The sequence below is a fragment of the Phacochoerus africanus genome, chromosome 5 (genome assembly GCF_016906955.1).
Source record: "Phacochoerus africanus isolate WHEZ1 chromosome 5, ROS_Pafr_v1, whole genome shotgun sequence".
NCBI lineage: Eukaryota > Metazoa > Chordata > Mammalia > Artiodactyla > Suidae > Phacochoerus > Phacochoerus africanus.
Window position 1 is genome coordinate 32735330 of NC_062548.1, and position 19135 is coordinate 32754464.

The following is a 19135-nucleotide window of genomic DNA, read 5'->3' on the forward strand; positions in this document are numbered from 1 at the left end:
TCTTTTATTTCTTTTGTCTGATTGCTATGGCTCGGACTTCCAATACTGTGTTGAATAACAGTGGTGAGAGTGGGCATCCCTGTCTTGTTCCAGATTTTAGTGGGAAGGCTTTCAGCTTTTCTCCATTGAGTGTTATATTTGCTGTAGGTTTGTCATAAATGGCTTTGATTATGTTAAGGAATGTTCCCTCTGTACCCACTTTGCTAAGAGTTTTTATCATGAATGGATGTTGGATGTATGTGAGAATTTTATCTTCACAGGACTTGGCAAGTGGTTATATAGTTACAGATGTTCCTGTGCTGTGCTTACAGGAGAACCAGTCATGTAGCATTTGCCATTTTACGGGGCACCTCAGTGTAGCTCACCCTCTAAGGCTGTGGGCACAACCTTCAGCAGTAGTTACCTCCATTCTCCACCCGAGGAACTGAAATTCCAGGTTAGGTTACTTTCCCGGAGCACTCAGCCAGCAGGAGACAGAACTGGGACCCTGTCTTCTGAGTTTTTGCTCATTTAACTACTTTCTCCCCTTTTAAAGCCTTTTTTAACTTTCCTGATTTGTGTTCAGATTGTAGCTGTGGTGTTTCAAGTACCGAACAGCGACCCAGACCTTTCTGTTAGTGGCTTTTTTTTTTCTTTTTTTGTCTTTTTAGGGCCGCACGCACGGCACATGGAAGTTCCCAGTCTAGGGGTCGAATCGGAGCTGCAGCTGCCAGCCTACATCACAGCCATGGCAACGTGGGATCCCATCCGTGTCTGCAATCTACACCACAGCTCACGGAACACCAGGTCCTGAACCCACTGAGCGAGGCCAGGGATCAAACCCACATCCCCATGGATAGTAGTCGGGTTCATTTTTGCTGAGCCACCATGGAAACTCCCTAATGGCTTTTTTAAGAAACCTTGAGTTCTCCAGTCCTTCCTGACCTTAAGGAGAAGGAGCACCTTGGGCACAGACGGTGGCAGTCTGCTGTCCTGAGTGGGGCCCCGCCGCCTTCTCTTCCAGGGCCCCAGCCAGCGGAGCAGGAGCTTCTCCGCCTGACCGAGTCCCCCGTGGACCTTCTGTGCGCGCCCGTCCCCTCCTGCCTGCCGTCCCCCCAGCTGAGACCCGATCCCGTCATCCTCCAGTCTGCTGACCTCATCCAGTTCGAGGAACACCCTCAGGAGCCTCCTGGTAGGAAGCACGGTGACAGTGTGGGGCCTTCCCTGTGGCTTTAATGGAGCCATGAAACCTTAATGCTGCCATGTCAAGTGTTTAATGGAAGTGGGGAGACATTCTACCCTTTCAGGCACAAAAATACCTTTGCCGATGGTTCAGGACCCCCTTTCCCTGTCAGGGTCCCTGTAAAATTGGTCTTGCAGCCTGAGGGGACGGGGGGAGCAGTAGGGAAGGGAACGGTGGTGGCTCCTGAGGGGCGCTGCAGCTGGCCGGGGGCTCCCTGTCCATCATTCTCAGTGAGCATCAGCCCGTCAGCTGCACTGAGGCTCTGGTCCCTCTCCGTGCCTCTCGGCGTCTGTGTGCCTTTGGTGTGGGAGTCCAAGATGCAAGGACACTTCGTTTCCAAGCAGCGTGGCTGTGCATATACAGCAGGCTAATTCTGAGGCTCAGCCATTGAAAGGGCGGCCTGTGGGCACTGCAGCAAAAGGGGCTGCTTCACTTCTTGGAGTTTTGTGTGTGTGTGTGTGTGGTTTTAGGGCCATACCCGCGGCATGCAGAGGTTCCCAGGCTAGGGGTTGAAACGGAACTGCAGCTGCCGGCCTACATCATGGCCACAGCAACGTGGAATCCGAGCCGTGTCTGTGACCTACACCACAGCTCATGGCAATGCTGGATCCTTAACCCACTGAGTGAAGCCAGGGATCGAACCTGCAACCTCACAGATACTAGTCAGGTTCATTAACTGCTGAGCCATGACAGGAACTCTACTTCGTGGGTTTTTGAGGGTGATTCTGACTGTGCAGTTCTCCCCTTCCCTCTGCCTGCCGGGGTTTCCCCACCCCAGCCCCGGCCCTTCCTTAGGTCCACGTAGAGCATGGTCCTCTGTCGCTGGAATAGGCCAGGGTCCCTGATACCAAAGCCCCTCCTGGTCTGAAAGACTTTAGGTCGCATGTGGCTTATGGGTCCTTAACTACCTGACAGAGAAGGAAATGGGCAGCAACTTCAAAGTGGAAAAAAACTATTCTTAAGCCATTGCACATTGATCTGGAGCAGACGTGAAGGTCTCTGAAGTGGTGTAACTCGGGGGAGCCCTGAGATGCAGTTTATGCATATTTGACTTAGGTGACCACATAATATTGGTCTAATATTAACCTAAATAATTGAAGCTAATATGTAACTTCTGGCACAGACATGATATTTGAGGGTTATGTTTCTGAGAAAACTGAAGACCAGGAGTTCCCGTCATGGCGCAGTGGTTAACGAATCTGACTAGGAACCATGAGGTTGCAGGTTCGGTCCCTGCTCTTGCTCAGTGGGTTAACGATCCGGCGTTGCCGTGAGCTGTGGTGTAGGTTGCAGATGCAGCTCGGGTCCCTTGTTGCTGTGGCTCTGGCGTAGGCGGGTAGCTACAGCTCCGATTTGACCCCTAGCCTGGAAACCTCCATATGCCGCAGAAGCGGCCCAAAGAAACAGCAAAAAGACAAAAAAAAAAAAAAAAAAGAAAGAAAACTGAAGACCAGCATTTCCTGTAGGTCACAAAACTGAATCTATTTGCTTTCCTGTGTTTCCAGAAATTTTGATTTTAAACCAAGAAGAGAAAATTGAAATTCCAATGCCAATCAAGAACGAAAACCTGCCCTCTGATTCCAGCTCGCCTGGCGTCTCAGCAGCTGTCCCAGTGCCTCCCTGCCCCTCCTCGGAAACCCCTGGGGTCCCTGCTCAGCAAGGACCCGGTGGAAAGCCCAGCCAAAAAGCAGCCCAAAAATAGAGTAAAATTGGCAGCCAACTTTTCCTTTGCACCTATAACCAAGCTTTGACTCTCGTTTTGAACATAGAATTAGGATGGGAAAACGCTGTCTGATTCTGCACACAAAAGCGGGTTCAAAAAACATAGCCTTTTCTGTTTTAATGAAAACCCCCCAGAAACCACTTACTTCTTCTTTAGACATGTTCCATAATGTTTTGTTTCTTTTACGTTGAACACGGCTTTGAGCTGAAGTTTTTCTTTCTCTCTCCCCTCCCCCCCACCCTCAGTTATTTGGGGGAAAAAAAAAAATTCTGGCATTTGTTAAAGCATCCTTAATATATTTTAACAAATTTTTCTTAATTATTATGAAGTATAATGGTGTTCCGTAAGCAGACAGCAGTGAGAATTCAGCTGGAAGGAAGTGGTTTTACTTCCATTAAGCCACATCAGTGGCAAAATCTTAACATGTAGCATAGCGTAGTCTCTAATAAGCCTTGGCTCACTGATGTTTCCAGACAGTATTAATCAAATGCATGAGGTGTCACTGAAGCAAAGCCTGGTCAGTGGTCCTGCGTGATCACACACTGAAGGAGAAGGGTGGGCGAGGCGGGGATGGTGTTGTCAGGTTGGATGTCGAAGGCTCCTGGCTTCCCCGTGACTTGTAAGCGTGCCTTGTTTTTTATTTCACTATGTCTGTAGTTGACAAGTCTGGCTTCATCACCAATTTTTTTAAAATGCTTCCACTTTGGAGTTCCATTTAGGAGCTTTCTAGAACGTCGAGGATGTTTTAAGCTTCCCTTTTATGTTAAGTTCCAGTTTGATGTGGATTAGGTTAAGGCAGAGGCGATGGTCTTGGCGTCCTGGGTTCAAAGTCAGCATTGGAATTCCAACACACATGACTGTGTGTCGAGAGGCCGTGTTGGGAAGAGAATCTGATTTTCTAAAATATGCATTAAATGCATAAATTACAAATCAGAGCCGAGGAGGGAGGTGCTTTAACAGGAGTGATATCGATACTCTTTCCAGTAGGAAGAGACGGAAATTCTATCTCTACGGAGGAAGGCCAAGGTTGATCAACTTAACCTTGTATTTGTGATTTTTAAGCTGGTTTTGCTCGGTGGGAAGCTTTGTGTGCGTTTGTGTCTGTCAGCGCCGTGTCTTTTAATAGTGTCTGCTTTTACTGTTACTTCTCGCTGTTGGAAGCATGTTTGGGTTTTTGTCTGGTGTCGGACGTTGGCCTTGGGGAAAAGCCAGCCTTTTGAGGGAGCACTGCCCTGTGGAATGACCTTCGCCTCGAGGTGGCTGAGGCATCCGGGGACGGGCGGCCTCTCACGCCTCCTGGAGAAACCTGACATTTACAATGGGTTGTATTTGTTGGGCAAAAAGGCGGATGCATTCATAGAGCAGAGAGAACCTGTTGGCTTAAGGTCTTCCACGAGTTAGAGGGTTTCTCTGGGGGAAATGTTTATGTTTTGTAACTTCTAGAAAGCCAGAAAATGGGCTCTGATTTCATAGCCAGCATTTTGATAAAATGCCACAAAATAAAGGCTATCGAGAGGTTTTTGGTTTTTTTTTTAACCAGGAAGTTTTTTGTTCCCCAAACCTTTTAGATGAAGCCAGTGATTCCCAGTTCTCAGCCAAGGCCCAACCTGAGGGCCCCCGCCCTGGGAAAGCCTTCTAGGTGTCACGACACTGAATCCTGCGAAGGCATTTCCTCTACAGACATAGCGTGACAGGAGGTAAAATGCAGAGGTGCACTTTTTTTTAAGAAGCTTTTAAACAATGTGACTAGGTTGGTGTTGAGAACATCAGTGGCCTTATCCTGAGATTTCATAAGGCTGAGTTTGCACACGTGGACTCGAGTTTTGCACGCAGGTAAAGAGCTGCGGACGTGCAAAACCTAAGAGGCACCATTACAAGTCACTAGGAGCCGCCTCAAAGAGCAGCTTCTTTGGGCAACAGACAAAGAAGAGACCGGAGGTGTGCGCTGTCGTGTGAGTGTGGCGGAACCGTTCGCTGGAGTCACCAGTCAGCCTGGGGACGTGTGTGTGTGTGTGTGACTGACCGTCGCTGTTGGAAGATGTGAGAATACGGCAGAGCGCGCTGTGTTCGTCCTGTACTCTGCGCAGGCCAGTCCGATTGCTATTTTTTTATCCAGAGGCTTATTAATTGAATGATGTGACAAAATGATGTATGAGAATGAAGACAATGAAATTCTTTGTTTCTGGGTGGAAAGAGGTACCAGATTAGATTTATCTGTTAAGAAAAAAAAAAAAAAAGTTATCACCCAAACCCCCTTTCCCATCTTGCACTGTTTTGTTTTTGATTAGACTTGGGGGAAGAGCTGTTTTTCTTAACTGTCTACTTTGTTTGAACACTTTTTTTTTTTTTTTTTTTTTGTGGTTCAAGTGCTATTTTGTGTGTTGGGACCAAACAGTTGTCAATAAACTTTACAAGCAGGCATCTAACTTGCGTTTTCCAAGTGAGTGTTTTGTTTGTTTGAGGGGAGGGATTCTAAACAAGTCAGGGTCTTTTTTTTTTTTTCTAGGGCAGCTCCCTTGGCCTATGGAGGTTCCCAGGCTAGGGGTCGAATCGGAGCTGTAGCCACCGGCCTACACCAGAGCCACAGCAACGCGGAATCCGAGCCGCGTCTGCGACCTACACCACAGCTCATGGCAACGCAGGATCCTTAACCTGCTGAGCAAGGTCAGGGATCGAACCTGCAACCGCTGGTTCCCAGTCGGGTTCGTTAACCACTGCGCCATGACGGGAACTCCAGGTTCTGTCATCTTTTCATTTTGGGTTCCCCCAGCTTCTTAGCCCTTCTGAGAACCTGTGGGGTGGAGGGCCGATTACTCTGACCTTTTAGAGCCCCTGTGAATTTGGCATCTGGTGCTGGCAGGTGACTAGACTCCTGGCTCTCGGTGGTCAGGCCCCTCTGGGTTTCCAGCCTTGCTCTCACTTAAAATCCCTGTGGGAAAAAGAATCACAAATACCCTTTGGTTCCAGAACTCCTGGGATGATTCCTAGGACGGCTGTCCCTGTGAAAGAACATCTGTTTTGCAGGCCACCACGGTCTTGGTCACTGCCAGGCGTGCTTTTTGAATAAAGCTATTTGGGAGTTCCTGTCGTGGCGCAGTGGTTAACGAATCCGACTAGGAACCATGAGGTTGCGGGTTCGGTCCCTGCTCTTGCTCAGTGGGTTAACGATCCGGCGTTGCCGTGAGCTGTGGTGTAGGTTGCAGACGCGGCTTCGGATCCCACGTTGCTGTGGCTCTGGTGTAGGCCGGTGGCTACAGCTCCGATTCGACCCCTAGCCTGGGAACCTCCATATGCCGCGAGTGCGGCCCAAAGAAATAGCAAAAAGACAAAAAAAAAAATGAATAAAGCTATTTGGAAAAGACTTCTTTTCACAGATTCCATTGCGAAGCACTTTTCCTGAGAGCATGACTCCCACCTGCTCTCCAGCCCCCTCTCAAGATTTTGAAAGGATCAGAAGAGACCTGAATGTCAGGGTGAACTGCTTGCTGATGAGCAGTGTTTTTGAAAGTTCACTATTAAAAGACTCTTGTGGCGATCCTCTCAAAACTTATTTCACGAGAGCCAGCTTGTGCCAGGAGACCTGAACGGCCACCGTGCCCCTTCAGAGTGGTTTGGAAGCGAAGGTTTGGAAGATATAGGGGTTGAGACAGGGTGTTGCCTTTATCTTTGTGCGTTTCCCATCTGGTCTGGAAATGGCAGCCTGGCAGACACAGAGGGACCACAGACCTGTCCACACGGAGGAGATGGATGCGACTGTCCAGGACCCGCCTCCAGGTGCACAGCTGACACCTCACCGTGAGGAGCTTCGTGCTTTGGGACTTACCTCTTCGAGTTTCTAGCTGCTTCGTGTGGGCCGAAGCTGAGTCATCGAGGCATCCCTGCCTCTCCTGCTGCAGGGACCTGCTGTAGCCCCCGTTTGCTCTGCAGGTAGGAATGGGTCACAGAGGGCTCTGGGTCTGGAGAGGAAGAACCCTGACTCTACTCCACAAACCAGCGGTCAGCGAGGTCTCTGTCACTGGACCTCACGCCCTCCTGCGCTGCTTGACTTCAGGCTTGTGCTGGCCCATCTCCTGGCTGCTGATACGATGACAGTATCAGCCTAACTCCACTCTTCGGGGAGAGATGCAGCAAAGACTGGTCCAGTTGGCTCGTTGGGATTATTATTATTATTTTTGGTCTAAAATTTTAGGACCACACCCACAGCATATGGAAATTCCCAGGTTAGGGGTGGAATTGGTGCCACAGCTGTTGGTCTACCACAGCTCATGGCAACACCTAAGTGAGGCCAGGGATCAAACCTGCATCCTCATGGATACTAGTCAGGTTCATTACCCCTGAGCCATGACAGCAACTCCCTGGATTAATGCTTTCAAGGCCAAGGGTCCAGCCTCTCCCTGGGAGGTAGGCAGCTGTGGGGGCACAGTTTACATGGGAATATGAGGAAAGCGGTTGCCTATGGAATGCAGTCAGCAAATTATAGAACTGGTGGGAAAGTGAGCCCTTCACCATTCAGCTGTGGGGCGAGGAGCTCAGAGATCTAGGGCCAGGGAGTTCCCTTGTCGTGCAGTGGGTTAAGGACCTGGCATTGTCACTGCAGTGTGGCTCTGAGGACGGCTATGGTGCGGGTTCAGTCCCTGGCCAGGAACGTCCACGTGCCACAGGCACAGCCAGGAAAAGAGAGATCTAGGGCCAGAACGTTCCTCAGCAAGATGAAGGATTCCCAGGAAGGAGAGATTTGGAAGTGGGGAATTGAGGGCCCAGAGAAGGAAAGGAGAAGAGACGTCTGTAGTTGAAGCTAAGGACCCAGCGGCTGGGCACCCCATCCCAAGTTGGTGAGCCACCTGGGGGCACTGCAGCGGCGCGCGTGGTCCTCCACCTCTGCCCAAAAGCCTTCCTGGCGTGGGGAACCCCTGCTCCCACCCCTTCCCCCTTGGACCTGACGTCACAGTGCAAGCAGACAGATCCACCCACAGGCTGCGGGGGACAGGCCTCGGTGTAGTAGCCGCTGTGCCTGGTGTGGCTCGGCCAGACATGGAACCAGGAAAGAAGTTTCGGAAAAGAAATCTCTTTTCTAAAGTAGAATCCCACGGAAGGGGAAGGACTCACAGTCAAGACAGAAGAGGAGTTGAACAGGGAACTCACCTCCTCCCACAGATACATCAAAAACACATCTGCAGGGGTTCCTGTTGTGGCTCAGTGGGTTAAGAACCAACTAGTATCCATGCGGTTGCAGGCCTGATGCCTGGCCTCCCCGAGCAGTTCGTGGATGCAGCTAGGATCTGGCATTGCCATGGCTCCCATTCAACCCCTAGCCTGGGAACCTCCATATGCTGTGGGTACGGCCCTAAAAAAGGAAAGGAAAAAAACAAACAAAAAAAACACTACATAGAATGTTGCAGATCAACTATCCTCCAATAAAACTACGTGAAAAAAATAGATTAAAAGAATACATCTACAAATGGAACGGTCCTCAGAGAACACCTACGGAACACGACGAGCAAAAAGCCTCAAACACCTGAAAGGCCAAGGACGACCTCCACGTAACCAGGTAAGACCAAAAGAAAGGAAGCAGGATGGGACCTGCGCCCCTGGGAAGGAGCTGAAGGAGAGGAGAGGGTCATGTGCACCCTGGAAAGCCTCGTCACCGGCAAGACCAGCTGGGCTCGGAGGAGAGCACCACACTGGTTTGTGGCAGGCGGAACAGGGAGGGACCTGCCCAGAAAGTCTCTGCCGTCACCCTGTGTGCCCCAGCCTGAGATGAGCAGTGGCTGGGTACTGGAGCATGGGGTTTGATTATTTTCAAATGAAAAAAAAATTTCATTATCTTTTTTAATGTCCTCACCCACGGCATATGGAGGTTCCCAGGCTAGGGGTCGGATTGGAGCTGCAGCTGCCAGCGTACACCACCGCCACAGCAACAGCAACACCAGATCCGAGCCACATCTGCGACCTACACCACAGCCCACGGCAATGCCAGATCCTTAACCCACTGAGCGAGGCCAGGGATCGAACCCACCTCACGGATACTAGTTGGGTTCGTTACCACTGAGCCACAATGGGAGCTCCTCGTCAGATTCTTAACCTGCTGAACCACAGTGGGAACCCCAGAGCATGCGGTTTAGAGGACAGGCCTAGGGAGAGGATTGGGCTTGGCTGTGTGGAGACTGCATGAAGGGGTTATGGAGTGTGGTACAGCCATGACAGGGAGCATTCCAGGGAGCAGCCAGGGCTGCCAGAGAAGCAAAGCATTGTTAAGTGGTGCACAAAGGGTGGTGTGGGGCTGCCAGAGCAGCCTCTTTCTCCGAGGCAGCCCCTGCCTCCGTGGGCCCCAGGAGAGCAGGCCCAGGAACAGACACCAGCAGGTTGCCCACTTGCAGAGGTGGGGCTGTGCACAACTTAGGAAGCAAGGCGGAAATCTCTCCTTGCAGCTGCACCAGCTGTGGATTTCCACGTCCACTGCTGACTTTGTCAGTTCCGTGCCTGCGGGACATCTAGACAGCGGGTGCTCCCGCGCCGAGGGCATGTCTGGCCTTAGCACTGTGGGCTTTGGGGACATGTGCGTGCAGGGGCTGGGCCAGGCCAGGGTCTGCTCTCCCAGAGCGGGTCCAGGTGTGGGACTACTGCAGTCCTTCATTGGATCTGGCACAGGCTGGGTGAAAGAAAGGCCGGTAGGAAGAAAAAGAAAAAGAAAGCAAGCCTTTATCAAACACAAGTCCAAGACAGACAGCTTCACTGGGGAATTCCACCAAACATACAAAGAACTTATATCTGTCTTACTCAAAACTCTCCCAAAAGACTGAAGAGGAAAGAACACTCTCCAAAACACTGTATGAAGCCACCATCACCCTGATACCAAAACAAAAGGCACTACCAAAAAAGAAAAGTACCAGCCAGTACTTTTTTTTTTTTTTTTTTTAGGGCCACATCCATGACATATAGAAGTTTCTGGGCTAGGGGTTGAATCAGAGCTGCAGCTGCCAGCCACAGCAACCAGCAACACTGGATCCAAGCCACATCTGCAACCTATGCCATGGGTTTTGGCAACACAAGATCCTTAACCCACTGAGCAAGGTCAGGGATTAAACCCACATCCTCATGGACGCTGTGTTGGGTTCTTAACCCACTGAGCCACAAATGGGTACTCCTATAGGCCAATGTCTTTGATGAATATAGATGCAAAAATTCTCAACAAAATATTAGCAAATTGAATCCGACAACACAAAAAAGATCACACACAATGCTGAAGTTGGATTCATCCTAGGGTGACAATGATGTTACAGCATATGCCAATCACTGTGATACACCACATCAACAAAAGAAAGGACAAAAACCACATGATAATCTCAATAGATGCATAAAAAGCATTTGATAAAATTCAACATCTATGGAGTTCCTGTCATGGCGCAGCAGAAGCATGAGGTTGTGGGTTTGATCCCTGGCCTCGCTCAGTGGGTTAAGGATCCGGTATCGCTGTGAGCTGTGGTGTAGGTCGCAAACGCAGGTTGGATCTGGCTTTGCTGCGGCTGTAGTGTAGGCCAGTGGCCGCAGCTCCAATTAGACCCCTGGCCTGGGAACCTCCTGGTGCCACAGGTGCAGCCCTAAAAAGCAAGCAAGCAAACAAACCAACCCAACATTGCTAAACCATGATGGAAAATATTATGGAAAAAAATATGAGTTATTTTTCTGTACAACAGAAGATAACATTGTAAATCAACTATACTTTAATAAAAAATTTTAAATAAATAAATAGAAGGAAGGAAGGAAATGGGGGGTGGAGGTAGCCAGGGACTAACAGCTTCTGTCTACAAACTGCTGACCCTGGAAAGGCACCGGCTGGGTACTTCATATGTGTTATCATATGAACTTGGGCTGTTGGACTGCACCCTAAGTTCCAGTATATTGAGTGTTTGCAAAACTCCCTGTAGCAGAAAGTCAATTAGTTGGAGGATACAGACGGAAGAGAAAGAATACATGAAGCAAATGGCTGTTGAGATAATAAAAGATCTGAATTTGAAAACTGGTTCTGCTACTTACTACAACTCTAACTTTGGGCAAGTTAACATCCCAATATTCTATTTCTCTCTTTTTCCTTCCTTCCTTCCCTCCCTCCCTCCCCATGGCATATGAAAGTTCCCAGGCTAGGAGTCAAAATGAGACCTACTCCAGCTGCCAGCCTACACCACCGCCACAGCAACGCAGGATCCGAGCCGAGACTGTGACCTACACCACAGCTCATGACAACGCCAGATCCCCGACCCACTGATCGAGGCCAGGGATCGAACTCACATCTTCGTGGATACTAGTCAGATGCATTTCTGCTGCACCACAACAGGAACTCTGTTTCTTTATTTTAAAACAGTACCCTGGAGTTCCCGTTGTGGCGCAGTGGTTAACAAATCCGACTAGGAACCATGAGGTTGCAGGTTCGGTCCCTGCCCTTGCTCAGTGGGTTAATGATCCGGCGTTGCCGTGAGCTGTGGTGTAGGTTGCAGACGCGGCTCGGATCCCGCGTTGCTGTGGCTCTGGTGTAGGCCGGTGGCTACAGCTCCGATTCAACCCCTAGCCTGGGAACCTCCATATGCCGCGGGAGCGGCCCAAGAAATAGCAACAACAAAAAGACAAAAAGAAAAATAAAATAAAATAAAACAGTACCCATAGTTGGGGAGGGATACATTAGGAGTTTGGGATAAACACCATATACACACTGCTGTATATAAAACAGCTAACAAGGACCTACTGTACAGCATAGGGAACTATATTCACCATCTCGTAATAACCTATAATGGAAAAGGATTTTTTTAATGTATTTTATATGTATATATATATATTTTAAAAAACTGAACCAGTTTGTTGTATTCCTGAAATAACACAACATTGTAAATCAATTATATTTCAATAAAAAAAAATTTTTAAATAAAGGCGTTCCCTTGTGGTATAGTGCATTAAGTATCCAACTTTGTCACTGCAAGCAATGGGTTTGATCCCTGGCCCAGGAACTTCCATATGTTGAAGGTGTGGCCAAAAAAATAAAGGAAAAATAAAGTAGAATTCCTGTTTCCTGTTTTTTTTTTTTTTTTTTGTCTTTTTAGGGATGCACCCCTGGCATATGTAAGTTGCCAGGAGAGGGGTCGAAGTAGAGCCATAGCCACCAGCCTACACCACAGCCACAGGAAAGCCAGATCCAAGCCACATCTGTGACCTACACCAAAGCTCACGGCAACACTGGATCCTTAACCCACTGAGTGAGGCCAGGGATCCAACCTGCATCCTCATGGATTTAATTGGTTTCTTAACCCTCTGAGCCACAATGGGAACTCCCTAGAATTCCTGTTTCATTTCTGTACATGGGGAAACCAGTGACGTTCTGCACACTGACTCCGAGGCCTGACCCCTGCTGACCCTCCCCCATGCCCCTCTCCTGACTGAGGCCCCAGGTTCTGCTGGCTGTCAGCTGAAACCCACATGCAAACCCTGGAGGCTGTGCACAGTACCCAGCGACATGGGCTTCCTCAGAACGGCAGCCTAGTTCATCAGGCCAGCAAGGAGAACTTCCAGTCTGCTAAGAGGGAGACTCAGGGGAGTTCCCGTCGTGGCGCAGTGGTTAATGAGTCCGACTAGGAACCATGAGGTTGCGGGTTCGGTCCCTGCCCTTGCTCAGTGGGTTGGTGATCCGGCGTTGCCGTGAGCTGTGGTGTAGGTTGCAGACACAGCTCGGATCCCGCGTTGCTGTGGCTCTGGCGTAGGCCGGTGGCTACAACTCCGATTCGACCCCTAGCCTGGGAACCTCCATATGCTGCGGGAGCGGCCCAAGAAATAGCAACAACAACAACAAAAAAAAAAAAAAAAAAAAAGAGGGAGACTCATTTCATGATGCCGGATCAAGGGAATGACTTCCCATCATCTTTGCCAACTTCCATTCATTGGAAGCAAGTCATAGTCTCAACCTATTTTTATTCTTATTTTTGTCTTTTTAGGGCCGCACCCACAGCATATAGAGGTTCCTAGTCTAGGGGTCTAATCGGAGCTGCAGCTGCCGGCCTACACCACAGCCACAGCGATGACAGATCCGAGCTGTGTCTGCAGCCTACACCACAACTCATGGGAACACTGGATCCTTAACCCACTGAGCAAGGCCAGGGATCGAACCCGTGTCCTCATGGATACTAGTCAATTCGTTACCGCTGAGCCACAACAGGAACTCCCTCTGCCTCCTAGGTGATCCGTAAATTCATCTGTATTTGTTGCAGCTGAGTGACTAACATAGGAAGCTTAAGATATGCAATCCAGCTCCTGGTGTGGGAGGAAAAGGGTTTCCTGGCTCAACCTTCTGAGGCTCAAGGACCACAGTTTGAAGCTGCAGAGCTTTACAGACCAACACATCCAACCACCCTCCGCCCCGATGCTGAGGTTCCAGACGGGGAAAGTGACGCTGGAGAGGCTGAGCCACTGCCCAAGTCACTCCATGGCACAGCTCCAGCCCTGGTCTACACAGCTCCCGAGTCCAGTCTTACTGAGCACCCCCTGGGTGCCAGGCACTGAGGCAGGTGTGGGGACCCTGATGAGTAAGAGACAGCCCAGCTATACCTTCCTGCCTGCCCCACTGCAGCAGGACACTGAGGCTCTGACAGGGAGACCCCTCCAGGGTGGTGGTTCTCAAATCGGAGAGGGTATCGCAATCACCAGAGAAAATGTTTAAAATACAGGTTGTGTGAATTCCCGTTGTGGCTCAGTGGTAATGAACCTGACTAGAATCCATGAGGACACAGGTTCAATCCCTGGTCTTGCTCAGTGCGTTAAGGATCCTGAGTTGTTGTGAGCTATGGTGTAGGTTGCGAATACAGCCCAGACCCCATGTAGCTGTGGCTGTGGTGTAGGCTGGCAGCTGCAGTTCCGATTCGAGCCCTATCCTGGGAACCTCCATATGCCATGGGTGCAGCCCCCAAAAATAAAAATAAAAACATAAAAATAAAATGCAGGCTGGAGTTCCCATCGTGGCTCAGTGGTTAACGAATCTGACTGGGAACCATGAGGTTGCGGGTTCGATCCCTGGCCTCGCTCAGTGGGTTAAGGATCTGGTGTTGCCGTCAGCTGTGGTGAAGGTTGCAGACGTGGCTCAGATCTGGGGTTGCTGTGGTGTAGGCCAGCAGCTACAGCTCCGATTAGACCCTAGCCTGGGAACCTCCATCTGCTGCAGGAGTGGCCCTAGAAAAAGCAAAAAGACCCAAAAAAAAATTTTAAATAAAATAAAATGCAGGCTGTAGCCTAAAACTGGTATAGGCTGGGACCTGGGACCCTCTGATGCAGTGCTTGCCCCGGGAGAAACATCTCCTCCATGAGCAACAGAACACAAAGAAACCATAAGGGACTCAACAACCATACACAGCAGCAGTTGGGGCAATTATGAACAATAAGAGACAAAAAGGCCACCAACCAACCAACACTTCTGAGATGCCAAGAGCAAAAACAGGTTACTATGGTGACTATGAGTGATCCCCGCACACGGCACCACCAAGGGGGTGGGCAGACCCCCTGAGTGGCCCCTCCAGCCCTACCCACCCATCTGCCCCCACACTCACCCCATTTAAGGAACCACCTCACCTACCCTTGGGGAAGGCACAAGGGCACCTGCTATTTGTTTTCATTCCATCCTGCTGCAGCCTTGCCTGAATTCCTCCTTCTGGCCTCTTATCAATTTCTACTGGTTATAGAATTCAAGGGTCCAGGCTGCTAACAAAACCACTGGCCCAAGGCTCTTCAAAACTGTCAGTGTCATGAAAGACACCAAGACTGAAGGAAGTTAAAGATACAGGCAGGAGTTCCCGTCCTGGCTCAGCGGTTATCGAACCCAACCAGGATCCATGAGGATGGGGATTCGATCCCTGGCCTCGCTCAGTGGGTTAAGGATCTGGCATTGCCATGAGCTGTGGCGCAGATTACAGATGTGGCTTGGATCCCGCACTGCTGTGGCTGTGGTGTAGCTGCTGTAGCTTCAATTGGACCCCTAGCCTGGGAACCTCCATGTGTCACAAGTATGGCCCTAAATAAGAAAAAAAAGAAAAAAAGAAAAAAAAAAGATGGGCAACAAAAGGCGAACTTTTTCCTGGACCAGGAATTCTCCTATGCTCTCTATCCCGTACAGCATAGGAGAATTGCCATTATGGAAAATATTGGGACAATCAATAAAATGTCAGTGCTAGATAACAGTATTGTGTCATCGGACTTTGAGAAGTGGTCTGCAGTAGGAAAGAGAACGCATGTTCTTTTTTTTTTTTTTTTTGTCTTTTGTCTTTTTTGTTGCTGTTGTTGTTGTTGCTATTTCTTGGGCCGCTCCCGCGGCATATGGAGGTTCCCAGGCTAGGGGTTGAATCGGAGCTGTAGCCACCAGCCTACGCCAGAGCCACAGCAATGCGGGATCCGAGCCGCATCTGCAACCTACACCTCAGCTCATGGCAACGCCGGATCGTTAACCCACTGAGCAAGGGCAGGGACGGAACCCGCAACTTCATGGTTCCTAGTCGGATTCGTTAACCACTGCGCCACGACGGGAACTCCTCTTTTTTGTTTTTTTTAAGGGCCACACCTGAGGCATACGGAAGTTCCCAGGCTAGGGGTCAAACTGGAGCTACAGCTGCCAGCTACAGCCACAAGCACAGCCACGCCAGATCCAAGCCGCGTCTGCAACCTACACCACAACTCACGGCAACATCGGATCCTTAACCCACTGATCAAGGCCAGGGATTGAACCTGCGTCCTCATGGATACTAGTCGGGGTCGTTACTGATGAGCCATAACAGAAACTCTCAGAATCTTTGTTCTTCAAATACGCTGAAGGATTTAAGGGTGAGTGACATTATGTCTGCAACTAAAATCATTCTTGGAAAAAAAGCAAGCGTGCAGAGAAGAGTGATAGGGCAGACGCAGCAAAATACCAGCAATCAGTGACTCTGAGTCAAAAGCTATACAGGGACTCTTGGTACTGTTTTAAAGGCAACTTCTGTAAGTTTGAAATTATTTCAAAATAAAAAATCATCTTAATATTATTGAACAGACTCCTGGGCCTCTCTGGGGGTTGAGGCCAAAAGTGGAGGCAGGCAGGCTCAGAGATGCTCAGAGCCTGAAGCCACAGAAAGGCTTCCTGAGGGATTTCTTCCTGCCTAATGCACAGGCTGTGCTTCACGTGGGTAAATGCTGCTGCTCAAATGTGAACATACAGCCCTTGAGGGAGGCAAGCCGAGAGCACGCCAGGGGCCTCCAGGGGATGGACAGGCCCGGCAACGATGCTTTCTTTCAGGCCTGAGTTGTTGTCACATCGGAGGGACGAGGGACCCAGAGCCCTGAGTCAGACTGGGGGCTCTGAGTTCTGTCCTAGCTTTGGTGAGCTTGCTGGTGACCTTAGCAAATCCCTGCCCTTCTCCGAAAGCCTGTTTCCCTAAAAGGCAGCAGATGTTTGATTCTTGGAGGGGGGAGGGGGTTTCCGTTTTTTTTTTTTTTTTTTTTTTTTTGCTTTTTAGGGCCACACCTTTGGCATATGGAGTTTCCCAGGCTATAGGTTGAATCAGAGCCATAGCTGCCAGCCTACACCACAGCCACAGCCACACAGGATCCGGCTGCATCTTCGACCTACACCACAGCTCATGGCAACAGCTAGATCCTTAACCCACTGAGCAAGGCCAGGGATCGAACCCACAACCTCATGGTTCCCAGTCGGATTAGTTTCCGCTGCGCCACAAAGGGAACTCCAGACACTTGTTTTTAACTTCCCAACATCACTCCTCTACTGGCACACCTGGGCTGACATAATCACTTCCCCTCCCCTCCCCAACCCTGTGCAGGGTCAGACTCTGGACCCCGGCTTGGCTAAGCAGAGACCTGCACCCCCTGGTCCAGCAAGCGATTCTGGGCTGGGCATGTAACCATGCTAGCCAGGCCTGGGAGACTCCAGGCTGGCATTTTTGTTGGGATCATTGGATTGTTTGGGGACCTGTAGCGGGGGCCACACGAGGACAGAGCCTACATGAGGGAGACAGGATAGAGAGGGTGCAGACACGGACAACAGGTCCAGGTGACATGGTTTAAATCCCTAGACCCACTGGTATCCTGGATCTCAGGACATCCCAGCCCAGGAGCCAGGAAATGCTCTTATTTTGTGCCTGTTTGGCTTCCATTTTGGTCTTTGACAACCCAAAAGATCTGTTAAATACAGGATAATCGGCCCCAGATGGAGCCACTTATGCCAAGCCCCTCATCACCAAACCAAGACTTCACTACAGGTTCAGCCGCTCCCAGGAATGGGATCTTAAACAAGCTGATCAGGAGTCACCGGATCGGCGCTAGTGAGGTAATCTGACTGACAGACCCTGCCGTCTCCTAAAGGGAGGAGACCTTGCCACAACTAACCCATTTTTTGGCCAAACATAACTTCCTTGTCCTGCTCCCTTCAGCCTATAAACATCTCACTTTGTACAGCCCCTCAGAGCTCCTTTCTATCTGCTGGGTTAGATGCTGCCTGACTCATGAGTCATGAAGTAAAGCCACTAAGATCTTTACAATTTAGTTGAATTTCGTTTTAACAAATCCTAATACAGAGAGCTCCCGTTCCGCACAAGGAACAGAGAGGGGCACCGGGAGGTTCCCACGGCACAGGCGAGCCCTCTGAGTGGGCAACCCTCCTGCCCCCACACCACCCTGCACGCCTCCTCCACCCTCCTCTCCCTGCCACGTCTCCTGGCTGAGACGTGTCCCCCCAGAGGGGCATTCCCGCACCCCAGCCTCTCTCAGCCGCCTCCTCCCACGTTCCCGCAGCCTCTGTGCTCACCCCATCCCAGTGCAGCGGAGGGAGCCCACAATTCCTCATTACAACCCAAACCTGATGCTGCAGCCTCTCCTGGGAGAGGAGGAGCCACGTGAATCTCTTCAGGACAGAAATGACTCTTGGTTGTGGGTGGGTCAGCCGCACAGCTGAGGCTTCTCTGGAAATGCAAAGGGGAATGCATTCCAGGCTTCCCTAAGCGCAATAATCCACTTTACCAAGTTCCTTGCTCTGACCCCTTCCCCCACATGGTTTCGTTTAACCCTCCTGTAGTTCTTTCCATTTCACAGATCTGGACACCGAGCGAAGCCCGGAGACATGAGCGAAGCGCCCCAGCTCACACAGGGAGGCCCCCGGGGGGATCTTAACCCTGCAGGCTGACCTCCAGCAAAGGCTGGAGGGAGCCCACTTGCTCCAAGAAGTGAGAGGGAAACTGCTGGTGGAGAGGGCACAGGGTGAGCGACAGGGTGGCCGGTGGCAGAGCCGGTGGAAATAGGAATCAAAGACCAGTCATCGTGGGCTTGTGGGGCTGGGATGCTACTCCCCACCTCCATCATCATCCTGGAAAACCGGCTTCCTGGCGGGAGGCCTGGAGCAGTGTGGCTTCCGGGCAGTGTGGAGGAGAAGGGAGGACGTGAGGGGTGTGCAGAGCCGATGGGGGGGGTGGGTGCCGTCAAGGTCAGGTGTGGCTGTGGGACTGCGCCTGGGATGGTGCAGACAGTGGGGAAGCATGCGGCACGGGGCCTGGCTGACGTTCAGGTCACAGCCACTTTTGTCACGTGGCGGCACGTCCACTCCCTGCTCACCATCAGCTCCGTGGGAGCAGGACCCGGGGCAGACTTACCTCACATCCCCAGCCTCCAGCCCTCTGGGAACCACAGCCAGGCTTGGGCAGGCTTCCCAATTTTCCAGCTTCCTCCCTTCAGATGTAGCTGATAAGAACCCACTTTCCCAGGTGCCTGGCTTTAACCCCGTCCCAGGCATGGTTTTGTTTAACCCTTTCTTTCCATTTCACAGATCTGGTCACCGAGGCCCAGAGAGGTGAAGGAAGCGGCCCAGCGCACACAGGGAGGTTCTGTGCGGGGGATCTGAACCCTGCAGGCTGACTCCAAGCCGGAGCCCTGGGTCACGTTCTAGCTTGCCTTCCTTGCTGCTAATCCTGCTGGTCAGTGGGTTTTGTTCAGACCTAACACCGGCGAGGAGGTCTCCCCTGCCCTCCTGTGTGGGGTCAGTTCTCCCTCCCAGGATGTAAGGTGCACGAAGGCAGAACTGTCCCTCCCCAGCTCATCGCTGTGTTCTGCGGTACCCACACAGTCACTAGCGGAATCCGCGAACTCATGAACAGAAAAGCGACCGGACACTTGCACCTCAAACCAGCTTT

The 19135-nt window shown here is 50.7% G+C and overlaps 1 protein-coding gene across 5 annotated transcripts in view; it reads left to right on the plus strand.

The window, feature by feature from the left end:
• Window positions 1-5371, plus strand: part of MARF1 (meiosis regulator and mRNA stability factor 1) — a 47430-nt gene extending 42059 nt beyond the window's left edge. For all 5 annotated transcript variants that reach the window (XM_047780444.1, XM_047780445.1, XM_047780446.1 and 2 more), the window contains 2 exons: window positions 1004-1171; window positions 2728-5371. In XM_047780444.1, the coding sequence (XP_047636400.1) occupies window positions 1004-1171; window positions 2728-2924 (365 nt within the window). In that variant the 3' untranslated portion in view covers window positions 2925-5371. The remainder of the gene's footprint in view (window positions 1-1003; window positions 1172-2727) is intronic.
• Window positions 5372-19135: the final 13764 nt, after the last annotated feature.